The sequence below is a fragment of the Arachis ipaensis genome, chromosome B6, assembly GCF_059453495.1.
Source record: "Arachis ipaensis isolate K30076 ecotype BB chromosome B6, ASM5945349v1, whole genome shotgun sequence".
In the NCBI taxonomy this organism is placed as follows: domain Eukaryota; kingdom Viridiplantae; phylum Streptophyta; class Magnoliopsida; order Fabales; family Fabaceae; genus Arachis; species Arachis ipaensis.
The window spans coordinates 149,977,106-149,995,000 of NC_142441.1; the positions used below are offsets into that span (position 1 = coordinate 149,977,106).

At 30.8% G+C, this 17,895-nt stretch overlaps 1 protein-coding gene across 3 annotated transcripts; it reads left to right on the forward strand.

The window, feature by feature from the left end:
- The first annotated feature begins 4,142 nt into the window (after positions 1-4,142).
- LOC107605576 (S-adenosyl-L-methionine-dependent methyltransferases superfamily protein) lies at positions 4,143-7,498 on the forward strand. Of its 3 annotated transcripts, none has more exons than XM_016307489.3 (10): positions 4,143-4,289; positions 4,358-4,540; positions 4,660-4,721; positions 5,104-5,155; positions 5,864-5,978; positions 6,081-6,175; positions 6,708-6,814; positions 6,891-7,005; positions 7,083-7,127; positions 7,250-7,498. In XM_016307489.3, the coding sequence occupies exons 2-10, from the start codon at positions 4,418-4,420 to the stop codon at positions 7,319-7,321; spliced, it is 786 nt and encodes a 261-aa protein (XP_016162975.1). In that variant the 5' UTR covers positions 4,143-4,289; positions 4,358-4,417; the 3' UTR covers positions 7,322-7,498. The 3 variants fall into 3 exon arrangements, with proteins under 3 accessions (XP_016162975.1, XP_088347869.1, XP_088347870.1); XM_088491743.1 differs by having other exon boundaries at positions 4,369-4,540; XM_088491744.1 differs by having other exon boundaries at positions 4,162-4,289; positions 4,404-4,540.
- The last annotated feature ends 10,397 nt before the right edge of the window (positions 7,499-17,895 follow it).

Below are 17,895 nucleotides of genomic sequence, written 5' to 3' on the forward strand. Positions count from 1 at the left end.
AAAATAAGAGATATCATGCATTGAAATTAGCGTGTTGACTTTTATTTGATTATGAGAGATATAAACACGGTGTCAGACATCATAATAAAGATGGCGATGAGATTACAATTTTATTAGGTGGAACTTCTTTCTCCTTAAAAAGAGTTTGAGAATAATCTTAAATGGAACTGTCTCTATATTTAAACAAATTTTTTTTGTTTTTCTTAATTTTTTTATTTAACTTATTTAAATTAAAAAAAAAACACATAAAAGTAGTTACACCTAACGAAATGATAAATATTCAATCAATGTCCATTTAAGATATAACAAATATATGTCGTTTTCAATATATATATATAACAAATATGTCTAATTCAGAGTGATTATGCTCCAAAAAAATATTATATGAATAAATTATTTTTTTAATTAAAATTTTTATTATTAATCTTTAAATTATTTAACTAATTGAATTGAATTGAATTATCTAAATAATTTAGTCCTGTGGCATCCCATTCTTTATACCTCGGCTGTAATTGGTGTCTCATAATAATGGGATTTTTTTTTTAACATTTGATATTTATATTGTTATGCCACACACACGTGTATATATATAGAAAGATAAATAAAAACCAAAAATTTAGATAAGTAAAATTTCATTGTATATTGCATGACATAATCTAAAGGATAAATTTTACCGAACCTTTCTAATATCAGATGATGCTGCTTAAATATCCTTTCATTTATCATATTTTATAGGGCAAAAAACATAAATAAACTAAGGAGAGAATAATTTTATACACATCAGTCAAAGTAAAATCTGATTTATCAATCAACCAAACTATGTTTATATGTAGTTTGAATATACTTGTTTTAAACTTGGATTGTATATAATTCGAATCACATAGATTCGAATTACTTACTGACACTCAAAGCAACATAATTCGAATTCAGCTTATTCGAATTAGATAGAAACATGTAATTCGAATCAAGTTGATTCGAACTACTTTCATGCAGGCCATTCAACGTAATTCGAAGTGGATTAATTCGAACTACACCTGAATATTTTTTTTATGAACTTTTTTAATAAATTTATTTAAATTATACCACAAAAAAATATTTTATTCTATACAAAATAATTTTAAAAAATGGTTTAAAAGATGTTAGGAGTACTATAAAAATTTGTAATGTCCTAATGACTTAGGATATTAAAGAAATACTCTACATCGTCAACAATAATTTAAAAATTAAAATAAATATAGTTATAACCAATAGTTACCTAAATTACTATAATATTACAAACTTTTATACTACTTCTAACATTTTTTAAGCTATTTTTTAAAAATTATTTTGCATAGAATAAAGGGCATTTTAAGCCATTTTCTATACAAAATAATTTTAAAAAAATGACTTAAAAAATGTTAGGAGTACTATAAAAGTTTGTAATATTCTAGTATTTTAGGTAAATACGGGTTATAACTATATTTATTTTAATTTTTAAATTATTATTGACTATGTAGCGTATTTCTTTAATGTCCTAAGTCATTAGGATATTACAAACTTTTATAGTACTTCTAACATTTTTAAGCCATTTTTTTTAAATTAAGCTATTTTCTATGCAAAACAATTTAAAAAATGGCTTAAAAAATGTTAGGAGTATTATAAAAGTTTGTAATATTCTAGTAATGTAGGTAAATACTGGTTATAACTATATTTATTTTAATTTTTAAATTATTGTTGACTATGTAGAGTATTTCTTTAATATCCTAAGGACATTACAAATTTTTATAGTACTCCTAACATCTTTTAAGCCTTTTTTTTAAATTATTTTGTATAGAATAAAATATTTTTTGTGGTATAATTTAAATAAATTTATTTAAAAAATTTATAAAAAAATATTCAGGTGTAGTTCGAATTAATCCGCTTCGAATTACGTTGAATGGTGTGCGTGGAAGTAGTTTGAATGAACTTGATTCGAATTATGTTGCTTTGAGTGTCAGTGAGTTGATTCGAATTACATGCAATCTAAGTTTAAAGCAAGTAAGTTCGAACTACATATAAACGTAATTTAGTTGATTGATGAATCAGATTTTGTTTTGGCTAATTTGTATAAAATTATTCTCTCCTAGGCTTATTTATGTTTTTTGCCCTATTTTATATATACGCACTTAAAAGTTTAAGGAAATTTAATATATATTTTTAAAAATAAAAAGTTATCGTATAGTTTCACCTAATATTAAAAGGATTAGTAAAATTTACTCAAATTAAAATATTAAAATACGAATAAAAATGTGTACATATTTGATGTGGGTATTTGCTTTCACAAGCAAACTTGTATGCATTACATAAATCTCTCAAACATATTTCTTAGTCTTTTCGAGGCAAGCAACAATTAAACAATATTTCTCAATCTCTACTTCTAAAGAAGCTTTTCCCTTCTTTTTCTTTACATAAAGTTGTGTCAAATTGCCAACCGTACCTTAACTTTTTTTTTTTTTAATTTTTAAATTCGATTAGACAATACTTCTCGTGGATATAACTCAAAACAATCAATTCGTCCCATAATTATTAGGTAAATTATCAAAAATATACTTGGACTATTTTGATAAAAATATAGTCAAATTATGTTATCGAAAAAAATATTTTCAGTTATTTAAAAAAATGATAAAAACACTTTTTTTTTCATTTACATAGAATATCTCAATTTTATAGGGGTGTATTTTTAATATATTTTTAAATTATTTAAAAAAAATTATCAATAATAAAATTTAAAAGTATTTGTGTCAAGGACGAAATAATTTGAATATATTTTTTATGGTTTACACTAATTATTATTATTATTATTATTATTATTATTATTATTATTATTATTATTATTATTAATTAGTGGTCAATTAGAGAATCTAATGAGAGCATACATAGTACAACTTAAACTCAAATCAAATCAAATGGCTGAATAAAGTTTACTTCATTATATCTCACTGGTTAATTACTTAAGAATAGAGTTCTATGATGCATGTATCCATACATTTATTTTTATCCATACATGTATCAAAACTTTCATGTAAACTTAAACTAGTTAAAGTTTTAGTATTTTAATTTTTCCATTTCAAAATAAATGTATCTTAAGAAAAAATAGATTCTGATATTAAAAAAAGAAAGAAAAGTTTAATCCTTTATGATGTGGGTGATATTATGGGGGTGGTAAGATTTAGAGTATAATAAGCATAAGGCTTGGAATGGAAAAAGGAGGAAGCATGCGGAGGAAGAAATAGATGCAATGATCATCAGGTTTTGCTTTCATTATTTTAACTGAAAAGGCTGCTATTTATTAAGAACCTTATAACTTGGATGCTTCCTCTCTCATGCAAAACCTCATCAATGTATCAAAACTAATCACAACTAGCAATCATTTCAACCCATTCCTCTTTCATGTTTCCACATTAAGAATTCCACCATATTTTTCCCTTGTAAAACATCATAGTTTTTTAAGTATATATATATATAGGCAGGCATACATATCTTTTTAATATGTTAATACTTAAACAGATTATTTTACTCGGAAAAAATTATGGAGCTTAGACTGCGTTTTGTTTTTAAAAATAGAATAAAACAAGATATTAAGAACAAAATATAAAAGATAAAAATATAAAAATTAATGTTTTTATATTTTGTTTGGTAATAAAATAGATAAATTTTAAAAGTCTAATTTATTTTTATTTTTTTATTAAAAAAATTTGAGAAAAAAATATAATAATAAAAATTTAATTATAAAAAATTAACAAAATTAACAAAATTAAAAAAAAAATAAATTATGTCTCTTGTTAGTGTCTCTGTGTCATTTCTGTCAGAATAGACACTTCATTAAATCCTTTTTGAAACTCTGAAGATAGATGCCTCTTTTGTTTTTGGTCAATAGATAGATACCTCTTTTTTTTGGGCTTGAGATAGATACCTCTTTGACTTTTTTTTAGTTTTTGTTATGATATTCAACTGGGCCATACAAACAAATACCAATCTGCAATAACTGGGCCTTTAAATATATATTATGTTTTATTTTGGGCCTTGTGTCGGCCCAGTTGATGGGTAAATGCAACGTACTGGGCTACATGAAACTTGTCAGCCCAAAATGAATATCAAATCCATTCATCACTGTTAGGGGCATTAGAATCCTGATTCCACGACCAAAAAATACACACACACACACACACAAAAAAAATCCTTGAATCCCATAACAGCCACCAGAGGCGGAGGAACTTCCAGGATATAAACCGTCGCGCCGTTTCTCGCGTCTCGCCGCCAGTCCGTCTGAGGTAAGCTGTTGCCGTTTCCGTTTCCGTTTACGTTGCCGTCACCTCTGTTTCTTAGGTTTTTCTTTTAGCTGGCTGTTAGGTTTAGGTTTAGGAACTTAGGGTTCCTACTTTCAGTTGAATAGAAGAAAATGACGAAGAGTGAGCGAAAGAAACGAAACAACAAGAGTAAAGACGAGCAACGATTTACTGCGGATACTGCTAAGCTCAGAAAGTTCAAGGAACCATCCAAATCCTCTACTTTTCTGGATAAAGCAAGTCACAATTCTTAGCCTTTTTTTTTCTTTTTATGTTGAATTTATTATCACGTTATTCCAAATTAATAATTTGAGATTTTCTAATTGAATAATGGTGTGTTGTTTGGTTGTTGTAGATGAAAGCAAGATTGTCAGGTGGTCATTTCAGGATGATTAACGAGAAGCTCTACACTTGCACGTATGTACTATTATTATTCACTCTTTCACTCAGTTTTTGTCTTTTTTTAAGTTTTTGAGTTGTGCATGGTAGTAATTTTAGCCTGTGATGCAAGGAAACACCAACGAAGCAAGGTGTACAAGGCATGTCATACTTTTATTTGTAGTTGTTTGAATATTGATGGCAGTGAATATTGGTAATTTGGCATTTACAAGTACTTGAATACCCTATAAATCTTGAAAATATATATCTGAATATCTGATGTTCTTGTCCTGTATTTCCAAAAGTTTGGTGTGTCGTGGCACACGCTGCTGTCTGCAATTGCTTTTAAAGTTTGATTGCTCCTCCTTGTAATGTTTTGTTCATCTTGGCAAGATTTAAGAATTTGTGTTATTCTTTTCAGTGGGAAGGAGGCGCTAAATTATTTCCAAGAAGAACCATCGCTATTTGACCTGGTAAGGGTTGTTTGCATTGATTCAATATCCTTTTTGGAAAATATGCGGGTTCATTGCTTTTTGTATAACTGAAATAAGATTGATTTTTGTTTTTTTATTTATTACAACCAAATATGTGCACATTGACAGCCATGAAAGAAACTACTCTCATGCATGCTGGTTTGCTTTAAAAAAAATATTATTCTGATTTCACAACATGTATAGGAGGACCAACTTTAAAAAAATGCTTAGATGCGTTTGAGTTTGAAGTTTTGAACCAATAATAGAACATTAAACTTTCACAACAGTTGTGGACACCGGAGGTTTGAAGACCTTCATGGTTATTTATACTGCGAAAATGCGTATCATTGTCAATGAAATCAGCATTAGTTTTCAAAAAGAAACATGTTTTAAGTGTGGTGTGTGTTTCACTAGATCAGGAATGAATAAGTGTCATAACCTGCTTGATATTCTCTTTCTTTCTGTCATGTATTTTACTTCTGTTGTGTCAATCTTTTCAAGCCTATTTGGTTTTCCTGAATGAGCTTATCAAATGAGATTTAGGTATAAATGGTTGAGTTAAAATAAGATTCATGACATGCAATGGTGTCCTTGTATCCTTGTAGCTGACCTTACCTGGTCATTAAGTAGTGAAATGGAATGGTTTGAGTATCTTGTTCTTCTTGACTTTCTCAATTTATCTTTCATTTATGATTTATCCCTGGCTAGTATCATGCAGGATACAAAATGCAAATGTCAAATTGGCCTCAACAGCCAGTTAATGTGATTATTGATTGGCTAAAAAAGAAGAGCCCTTCATTGGTCGTAGCTGATTTTGGTTGTGGTGAGAGTTTATTCTGCCCTTGTTCATATTTTCAACTTAAGTACAAATGCTTATTTTCTCTTTTATATCTGCTAATGCTTTCATGATTCCATTGTGTTCTAGGGGATGCACTCATTGCTAAAAGCGTGAAGAATAAAGTCTACTCTCTCGATCTCGTATCCAATGATCCTAACATAATTGCTTGTGACATGTCAAATGTATGTTTCCTTCTTGCAACACTAGTAGTAATACAACAGAAAGTTACTTTTGTTACATTTTACTGTTGCAGTCTCATAGTTATGTCTTCATACATCTCCATAAGAGGATATTGTCCCATATTCAGAAAATAGAATTTATATTGGCTGTAACATGTTTACTGTAGAACATGAATCTCATTATAGGCTATAATAGTTGCTCACATGTTACAATTCAAACGTTATTGGTCAGGGTTCAGGTTTCTATATCTGTCTCACAGTGAAATGTACATTCCTTGTATTCTATTTATACCTTAGCCAACTCATAAAAAAGCATGTGGATTCCTTTATCTACCAAAAGGAAGGGAAAATGTGCATTCCTGGTGTCCTAGTATTATAAATTTATAATTATGTATACCTTCGAGCATTTAAAGCCTAGTACTATTTTAAATGAGTAGAAGGAACCCTAAAAAGAGTGTCAGTTTTTGTTTCAAAATCTGAAAGGTTTATGGAATGATTATTTACAAGAGGATCTGCATTTTGTGGTTGCTGTCAGACACCGCTTGATGACTCATCTATTGATGTTGCTGTCTTCTGTCTTTCTTTGATGGGAACCAACTACCAAAGTTACATCAAAGAAGCAAACAGGGTGCTTAAGCCAGGGTTTGTTCCTTCTCCATTATTGAATCTTTCCAGGCTTACAATTGCTCAGAACAGGATCTAACATAGTTTTGGACAGTGGCTGGCTGTTGATAGCAGAAGTAAAGAGCAGGTTTGATCCAAACACTGGAGGAGCCAACCCTGAGAAGTTTACGAATGCTATTTCTGAGTTAGGTTTCAAGTCTGTAAAAAAGGTAAAACGGATGCATCTTTTCGAGATTTCTATTAACAAATCGTATGATGTGCTAAACTGATATTGACAACCATGCAGGACTTCTCAAATAAAATGTTCATTCTGTTTTACTTTACAAAAAAGGTATGCAGCTTATTGCTCATTGAATAGCACTTCCAATTTCATCATTTCATTCATCTGTGATTATATTTGCAGTGTCTGTTTTGAACCTCACCACTGATTTAGTTCCCTCTTTCTGTGTGTAGGATAAGCAAAATTTTAAAAGGAAAGAAATTGAATGGCCTTTGCTTAAACCTTGTTTGTACAAGCGCCGTTGAGACCAAGTTAGCTTGCTTTCTTTTTTATGTTCCTCAATTCTCACTTGTTATATGCTCAAAATTTTAACCATCTTTTTTTTTTTTTTCCCATATATGCCTGTCTTGTTGATCATTAAGGCATTGTTTGTTACATTGTATTAGGTCTTATATTAAAATTTCAGGTTTCATGATGCTAAATAGTATATTTTTATGTTCGAGTCCAGCAATATTATACATAGTTCTTATCGTACTCTATGCTAAGATTTATATATTTAAGGTATGTTTGGTTGGAGGGTAAACATCAGGATAAAAAATGTATCATAATAGTAGATAAATACCATGACTTACGATGTTAGTTCTGTTAAAAAAATTTACATTATATTAATACTCTCATATGAAGTTGAAAATAAAAAACCCATATAACTATGACATGAACACTCCCATACCAAGGTCGCCAGTATAATTTTTCATTATCGAGTTTAGTCAGTCTTATAAAATTCCATCACTCCTAAAGCAAAGCAGGCTTGGCATGCAACTTGAAAATTAGAAAACCCTGGTTTTCCACAAAATCCTGGAATTCTGTCATGGTTCTTCACTGCCATTATCAAGAAACATGAGATTGTCAAAGCCTGTAACCATTTTATCAGCTTCTGTGGGTTGAATTACTTCAGGCATTATGAAATCCACAACTATCACTTTATCATTTTGTGGCAAAGATTTGTAACAATTCCTTATGATTTTCAATCTTCCTCACACCAATTGTGCAATACACCCTGCAAATATAATTGGAAATGCATATTGTAATCACATAACATGCAAAATAGGTGGTATGATTTTGAGATGATAAATAGCTCAGTAAGATTATTTTATATCTGTAGTTATTTTTTTCTTCACGGTGACAGTACATACACAAATTAAATCCAACAAGTTATTAATGGACAATTAGGAATATGATGAAATCGTAGTCAAGTGTTATAAGTTAAATTGTTTGGACTATAACCTTCAATAATATGGCATACAAACATGTCTCCTGCAATTTGTTCTATACCTACAAAGAATTTCATAATTCATTATTTAGTAGTAGTAATATATAAAAGAATTAAGCAATGTTATTTGAGCTTTTGATTATTGATTAATTGTGGAATTCAGGATATCAATCTTTCAATTGTTGTTTAAATCAGATCATGCAATGTATTATTGCTCCGGAGCAAAGTTGAACAACCCAACCGAAGAGACTCATACTAAACTTATTATTGTTTTTATAATAATATAATGAATCACCAAGTTTTGGGCAAAACACTATAATAAGCTAACATCAGTTCAAATTTACCTATATGAGCCAAAAGGAAAATCGATTCAGCAATAAGCCAAATGGTATTTTAATGTAATTCGAACCAGGCTAGTTCGAACTGCATTTAGGAATAAATCGAACCAGGCCAGTTCGAATTAGGAAGAAAGAGTTGTTAGTAAATCGAACCAGGCTGGTTCGAACTAGCAATGCATGTAATTCGAACCACCCTAGTTCGAATTATAGGTAAGTTAGTGTCTTCAAGTAATTCGAACCACCCTGGTTCGAATTACACTTAAGCTGCGTTCTTAGTAATCGAACCACCCTGGTTCGAATTACTAGTGATTGGGTATATAAGGAGTTCGAATCAGCCTCATTCGAACCATTCTCACCTTCCCCTACCCCACCAAATCTCAGAGAAAACGATCCAGATTCTCTCTGACAAAGACCTCGCCGGATGCTGTAAGTCTTCACACTTAACAGGGCCTCGTCTTTATCCTGAAATTGGTGACCAACCTGGAACTCTGTCAAACCAGCAGTCCCTTCAGCATCTCTAGCTCCGAATCCAACAGAGTGCCCTGAAACACCCTCTTGCCTCATGGCATCCAGGTCCAAAGAGGAAAAATGTGGTGGATACTGATGTGTGCCAGAACTAGAACCACCGACCGCCAATGCAGGCTCAGTCGGTCCAACCTCGTCGCCACTGTCATCCTCAATCATATCCGGTTCGACGTCGTCCTCCTCTACATCACCCAACACTCCGTCTCCGACGCCAACCGGTGGAACTCCCTGTAAAGCGTTCGGCAGAATATCAACTGATCCTACCACGTCGCCTACTCCATCATTGAGATCAACAGCAAAAGACGGGGAGGCGACTGGTTGAACCGCTGGCTCGTACACAGGACGGACGAAGAAGCAACGGCAGAACTGGAACCGGCTGCCGCTGCTTCAGTGGTGGCATTCCGGTTCGAACCCCCTGAGCTGGATACCACATCAACCAGCTTTGCCAACAACTCTGGTGTCCTCACCTCGGAAAACTGCCTCCGACATAGAAACATGACTTGCAGGTCCTCATCACTACCAATCGTGAAGCAATCATACTTCACGGTATCCTGCAAGACAGTGATTGGAATGCGATAGAAAAACTTCTTCACTCGCTTCGCACCTTCCAGACCAAGTTTCATCAGCACATATCTAACAAGGTCATCATAGCTCGTCGTTGGTTTCACGACAATACAGAGAGGATCCTTATCTGTAAACTTCACACCGGAGCGAGTTTTCCTCTTAATGGATCCTCTGTGGTGAACCAAAACCACAAAACTCTCCTCACTAGCCATCTTACACCCTCTATGAGAGCAACTCACGTTTAGAACCATATATATACTGCACTGTCTACCACTAAATCGAACCGGACTGGTTCGAATTCAGTTTGTGTAATTCGAACCAGCCTGGTTCGAATTACTTGATGCAGCGTCTCCCCATATAATTCGAACCAGCTTGGTTCGAATTATGTGCTGCAGTTTCCTCCCCTGTAATTCGAACCACCCTGGTTCGATTTACTTGAACCAATTACTCTCTTAGTAATTCGAACCACCCTGGTTCGAATTACTCATGAATAGAGTTCGAACCATACTGGTTCGAATTACATAAAGATAGGTCTTGACTCATTGCTGAAACAATTTTCACTTTGGCTTATTTAGGTAATTCTCAACTTCCCTTGGCTTATAATGGTTTTTTGCCCCCAAGTTTTGATTCATTATAGTGAATTTTTCTAATTCGAAATGAGTAAATTATCATTGAAGTTCAACAATGTATGAGGAAAAATTTAGATGATGTTACAATTTTATATCATATATACTAGAAACAAAAATCTAAAAACAAAATTTAAAGAGTTACATCTAAAATAACTTTAATATGAAATTTTTGAAAGAAAAAGTTGTTTAATAAACTTTTTACTTTAGGCCCTTAATTAATTAAGTGATGTACCTGGAAATGTTGGAGCATTTAGAATCACTTGGGGCAGATCAAAATTGACACCCTTAATTGAAAGATACTTGTTGATAATCATTTTTTTTTTCAAATGGTTTGTCAGCTCCCAATCTTAGGCATTACAAATTCACCCACACCACATTTACACAATACTTAAGGGTTCCATCTACTATTTGGTCCAGTCAAATTTCGAATCTGTACACGGAATATAGTCGATTAAAATTTTTTATATATCTTGTCTGTACATATTTCGTTTACAATATAAAAGAGATACTTATATAATTGTCTCATTTACAGTATAAATAGGATAAATAATACAATATAAATTATTATATTCTCAAATTATGTATTTAAGTAAATAGAATATTTAATTTATTTATTTGAAAAAAAAAGTCCTCATCTCTATGGTACAACCGTACAAATGTTGGCCATTCCTTTGTTTTTTTGTGTTTTTTTTTTTTTTGTCACGGGCCATTGCTTTGTTACACACATCGGTTCCATTTTGGGTCAGACTGAATTCCTTGATTTGTTGGCATTCCATGAGTTTTCATGAACAGGCCTTTATCACAGTCCAAAAGTATGTCCTTAAAATTGAAGCTAATAGCATGAAACATAAAATCTTGGTCAATCTTTTTTTTGTAACAATAACAGCAAAGTCTTACCCTATTGGTTTGGGTAGACAACATAGATCAAACAATGTCATTGTCTTCTATCATATTTATAATGAAATTGCTAATACTTAGAATTTTTTTGACCACCTCATAAAGTTTTTTAGTTCTTCCTCTGCCATTTGTGTCCACTTTTCATCCTATCCACATTTTTAACTAAGTACTTTGTTGATATTTTTTTCACATGTTCAAATCATTTGAGATGAGATTCTACCATCTTTCTACAATAAGTGCTACTCTAACTTTTTCTCTTGTATCTTCATTCCTTATTTTATCCATATATGTAACCACTCATCTATCTTCACATATTCGTCTCTGCTACAATTAGCTTATATTTATACTCTTCTTTTGCCGTACAATACTTTATTCCATTTAACATAGCCGGTCTAATGGCAGTGCAATAACATTTTCTTTTAAGTTTTAGAGTTAATTTTTTGTCACATATAAAATAAGATACAAATCACTACTGTAACCAACCAACTTATATCCGATATTTTACGTCCTCTTTAATTTTTTTATTCTCTTATATGATACGCCTAAGATAATTAAAACACTTTACTTATGATAAAATATTTTTTTTCAATTTTTACTTCTATATTATTATTTTTCCATCACTTACCAAATTTACATTCTATATATACTGTCTTACTGTAGCTTATACTCAAATTATACCCTTCTAAAACTCGTCTTCATAACTTTAGACATTTGTATGAGTAAATTAAAAAAAAAAAAAACCTTAATATTAGAATTAGTTCATCACACTTGATCTTTAAAATGGAGTAATGTTTTTTTTTTCTCCGTTTATCCCAAACTTGACTTCACAAATAATTTAAGATGGTATAGTAATTTATTGATCCATTGTGGAAATTCAATTGTTTGGCCAATTGAAGGGAAAATAAAATTCTCAATTAAATGATTAATTAATTCATTACTTAATTAAATGGGGATAAGGTTTCTTCAATTCACTGTCTAGATCAGAATCAGAGGGGGCATGTGTCCATGTCCTTGTGTTTACAGGTTTTTTTTGGCTGTTTATATCTTTATTACTATCTCAGCATATTTAATCAAAATATCTTAGCTTCAATGATATGGAATATTAAATAATATTTTATTATAAAATTATCTTTTAATTTTATTAGTTAGACAATTTAGAATTTATAATTAAAATTTAAGATTTAAAATTTAAAATTCAAAATTAAAAAAAATTAATTAATATTAACCATAAAAAGTTGACTTTCTAATCAAACTCTAGCTAGGCAAATAGTCTAGATATTAATTGTATATCAAATGGGTAAAAAATAGAATTAGAGGACTATACAAAAATATTATCTTATGGGCAATATATTAATATTAATTGTATATAGATCAAATTAAACCACTAGCTAGGATGTCTGACTTTTCTGTAAATTCTTATGTTTTCACTTTTCACCAACCCCATAAAAAAAAAAGTTTTTACCAAGAATATATCCGTTTAGAAAAACATGTAGTTTTTGGAGCCATGCATATATATTCAGTAGAAATTATCAAATAGAACAAATGAGCCCTGCAAACGTTGGAAAAGATAAAAATAGATACATATCTTCTCTGCCAATTCTGAACACATAGCACAAATTTAATTGAATATAGATAACATGGAAACAAAAAAAACAAAATTGAACCCTAAAAGGAGGCAAGAGTATATAGTAGTAGTTCAAATTTCATAGAGAAGTTGGATTTCATTTTTCATTGTGAAGTCATTTTTTTCCAGATATCCATCACCACCTGATGACAAATGAGAAATGATGGGACCAAAAATTGAAAATGATTTAATAAAGTTATATATGAACCCAAAATAAATGTAGAGATATGTACTCCAAATTGAGTATATAATCACAGATTTTAACTGTAAATAACATTTTCTTATTCGTTTAATGGGTTTTACTAATTAATATGCCTTAAAGAAAATTGTCAAGGAATGAAAAGTATAATTTTTGTGATATTATTTTTTAAAAAGTCAATATTAAAGAAAATTTATTATTTATTAATTTATTAATTTTTTTTTTTTTTTGTATCATTATTTTTTTTATATAGGCTTCCTTGAATGAAACATGGCTCATCCATAGGAGACACCCCCATTTTATTCTCTATCCTTCTTATTATTGACACATAACAAGACATTCAAAATGTTTTACTAGGTCCCCTATATGTATGGTCCTATGTACATTATTACTGAAGAAAAGTATGACACTGCTGGATTTGGTGTATATGCATGCATGTGTACATCAACCATGTTTGATAAATATAAATTAAAATGTGACACCATATTTTTGGGACCATTTCTGATACAATTCATGCTGCATGTTTTTTGTGGGGACCTTCCCACGTACAAAACCTTCATATAAAAGTATTATAGATTAAATAATGTGTTGATGTTATTTTTATTTGTGATGTTATTAATAGAAAGTATTTGACTTTAAAAATAAATAATATGGATCATCATCATATGCAATAAAAATTATTACAGTTTTGAGTGAAATAATTGAAGAATAAATATGAATGTAGACGTCATGAAATTATTTTTTAAAATAATTTAAATCGATATAAAAAAGATACACCAACTATAAATTATTGGTATGAATTATGCAATTATTAATCAGTGATTCTGACAATAATGTCACCCTCTCACCTTGACTTATATAAAATTATGAACATGTGTACATGAATGAATTCATGGAGCACTATTTTCCATTTGAATTTTATATATATATCACCTAGCTACCATGTACATTCTCTACAATATTAAATCCTTAAATAGATTCAAAGTTTAATTTAAACTTTAATAATGAGATAAGACAATTATTATATTATCGAAAAGAGAAATGTTATTTATACAATGGTTGTTAAACTCGCGAGTTAACTCGTAAACTCGTACGAGTTTACGAGTTTAGGTAGTGGAATCGAATTGATTCGGACACAAACTCGTTTCTGGGTAGACTCGGCTAGACTCAGACAGAATCGCTCAAACTCGCGAGTTTGCTAGCGAGTCAGCGATTTTGAATTCGATACCCATTTTCGCCAAAACGGTGTCGTTTTGAGCCAAAAAAAAAACTACAGCTAACCACTAACTAACCCAGACCCTGTAAGGGACCCGGTAAGAGTGTAACCCTAATTCGAAACCCTCACAGGCTCACACTCCACCAGCACCAAGCCCTCACTACTCACTCTCTTCTTCTCCAACGTCGCTGAATCGCCACCATCTACCAGCACCGTTGTTTGCGCCGCCACGCAGAGGCCAGACGCCGAACGGATCCCTCATCCCTCGCTTGTCGCCTCGCCTCATCCCTCATCCCTCATCGAACGCAGAGGCCACGCAGAGTCGCAGATCCCACCACCATGCAGTGAAGGTTCGTCGTCGACACTAGCCCACCACCACGCAAAGTCGCAGAGCCCAACCTTCACTCGTCGACACCAGCCCACCACCACGCAGAGGTCACACAGAGTCGCAGAGCCCACCACCACGCAGTGAAGGTTCATCGCTCCTGTTCTGCGTTCGTCGGCCGTCGCACTCCTCCCTGTTCTGCTTCACTGCGTTTGCCTCCCTTCCCCTGTTCGTCGCCATTGTTCTTCACTGCCGATCTGCTTCAATTCTGCCCTGTTCTCCAAGGTAATTTTTTTAAACAAATTCAAATATTAACAATCTTGCTAGCAATTCTGCAATTTTGGTTCTGAACTTCTGATGTTAACATGGTTAATTTTTTTTTAGTTTAGTTTAAATCATACACAGAATTGGTTAATGAGATTTGATATGTTGAAAAAAAAAATTAAACTGATGCTGCTTCATGCTTCATGCTTCATGGTTAAAATGTGTGGTACTGTGGTTTACTGGTTGTCTCTTGTCTGGTTTAAACTTTAAACTGTTACTTAATACTTTGTGGTTTTTTTTGTTAGTGTTTCTGAATATCTGACTGAAACTCTGAAGTCTGAAATGTTAGTGTTACTATGTTAGTTATGAATTTAGTTAGTGGATAATCTGAATCTGAATTTGTTATCTGGGTTGTTGATTTGTAGGGATAAAAATACAAAATGTTTGAAAGAAATAATGTTTCTGATGAAGATGGTGAAGATGATGATGTTGATGCCATGGAAGATGACGATATTGGAGGATTTGAGTTTTAGACTTTATTAGAACATTTAATTATTGCTTTGTTGTTTTCTTTTGTGTTTTGGTTGTGTCTTATGAAGCTTTGATTGTGTGATTGTGTGTTTTATGTTGAACTAGATATATACTTGTGAAGAATTTAAATGTGTGATCTAGAGTACTTGTTGTAACTTGTAATTGTAGTATTATGTTAATTTATTATATGTTTTGATGTTGAAATTGTTAAGTTTAAATGTCTATATCTGAGTAAATATATATATTATACATGATATATATATATTTTTTATAAAAAATGTATAACAGGTAAACTCGTACGAGTCTACGAGTCGAATCTACGAGTCGAGTCTAGGTCAGCTCCACGAGTTTACCTAGACTCGCGAGTTTGACAACCTTGATTTATACACTAAAATTAGTTACTAAAATCAGCCACCAATATATTTATGTATAAATACATGTGTGGTTTAATTTATTTTTATAGTGTATTTATATTCCAACATGTATTTTATACTGGTGGCTAATTTTAGTGTACACGTAGCATAATCCTATTGAAAAATAATAAAAATAGAAAATATTAAAAATAAAAAATATTTTCTTAACTTGTGATAAGAAATATATATATGATCCAGCTCATGCGCAAGTGCTTTCTCGAAAGTGTCCTTTGTTAACTTTTGGTGCTTAGGATGTCCACAATAAAATTTTTGTAATCATATTTGTTGACTAATAATAATGTCTGTAGAATATGGATATAAGGAAACAAAATTAAAAATAAAAATGTACCCATACAATTGAAATGGACCTTACCTTTTTTTTTCTGTTAAAAATTAAAGATTGATGTACATACATGCATCTTTTACTTTCCTATATTTTTCCATGGGAATTGGTAGCTTTTTGACCACCAATAATCTTTATTATATTATTATATAGTTTCACCTTTTGTTTCTCATGCAATTCGGTTTGTGGTGTTTCACTTTTATTATATGTTATCTTTTCCTTTGTCAAAACAAAGATAATTTATTTACATACTAGTTTACTTTGGTGAAAATCATAATAATAATAATAAAGGGAACAAAAAAGGTGAAGAAATTGATGTTCCCTTTTTTGCACTGTTTAAAGAATAATTAATCACATAAATAACCCTGTTAAATGAAGTAAAGAAAATAGATTTAAGAAAAAAGTAGAATTGATGAGAATGATTTTATGCACTCCTTTAAATTCATTAAATTAAGAGAATTTTAACTATTCTCTTATTTATGTATTTGATTAAAATTTTTAAAATTTAAATTCTTTAAAATGATAAAACTTGAGATTAATATTTGCTATTAAATCCACGATATAACTTCTTTTATAAATAGATATAACCAAATTGATCTTTGTTATTTTACTATTGTTGTCACTTTAATTTGGCATTTTTCACTTTAAACTTTATATAATTTTTCATATTTTAAATTTAAAATAGCAATGATATGATATGCGTACATCAGGCACAAATTAAACTCCGCATTAATGTAGAGAAATTTTGTCGTTCACAGTTCACATTCTTAATTGGCTCTGTACATTGAAATCACTAATTAGAAGTAGCAGCTATGGCAGCTGTATTCAATAATCTGATTACTTCTCATCCAACAACGATTACTATTATCAGGCTAAATATATTTTTTTCTCTAAAATTTATTAAAATTTTAAAAATATTTATAAAATTTATTTTGTTTTAATTTTATTTTAAAAGTTTTTTATTTAAATCTAATTAAATATATCTCTAATAACTAAATTAAAAAAATTAGAACTAATTTAATAATAATGCATGACAATTATATCTAGTTTGTTTATGTTGAAGATTGTTCTTATAAAATTGTTGCTAAATTGATTTTAAATTTTTTAAAAAATTAACTGCCAATAATATATTTGATACAGATCAAAAACTTTTGAGACAAATTAAAATTAAAACAAAATAAAACTTAAAAATATTTTAAAAATTTTTAACAAATTTTGAGAATAAACAATATACTTTATCCTCCTCCTCCTCCTCCTCCTTATTATTATTATTATTATTATTAAGACTTGTAATTTCCTTCCCATTTCTTACCAAATGAATTATTAAAAGAGTATTTACCTAAATTGGTCCCCAAAAATTTTTGAAGTGGACGTTTTAGTTCCCAACAAAATTTAATTATATAATTAGTCCCCAACTTTTGTAAACGTCCGTCGCTTTAGTCTTTCTGTTAGTTTACTCCGTGAAATTTTAACGGTGGAGTCCAACGTGTCACGTTAAGGTGTTGAGTCAGCCGTTAAACGTCACGTGGGATGAAAGACAAAATGATCGCTGGAAAGGCAACTACAAAAGTGTTCTTGTGTGATGCCTTAAATCCTAAAACAACGGCGTGAAGGTCATCATCATCTTCGTGTGCTACTCTGAAAATGTGTAACCATGGCAAGTGGAGGGAATTCGGCAAGCTCTTATCGTCGACGAGTTAGAGGTAGCAGAGATGGTAGTGCTAGCAATGCTTCAGGTGAC

Excerpts from the sequence above, each read along its gene's own strand:
- LOC107605576 (XM_016307489.3), top strand. The coding sequence starts at position 4,418 with ATGACGAAGAGTGAGCGAAAGAAACGAAACAACAAGAGTAAAGACGAG. Across the intron at positions 5,156-5,863 it reads AACCATCGCTATTTGACCTG|TATCATGCAGGATACAAAAT; the intron begins GTAAGGGTTGTT and ends ATCCCTGGCTAG. Across the intron at positions 7,006-7,082 it reads GTTTCAAGTCTGTAAAAAAG|GACTTCTCAAATAAAATGTT; the intron begins GTAAAACGGATG and ends ACAACCATGCAG.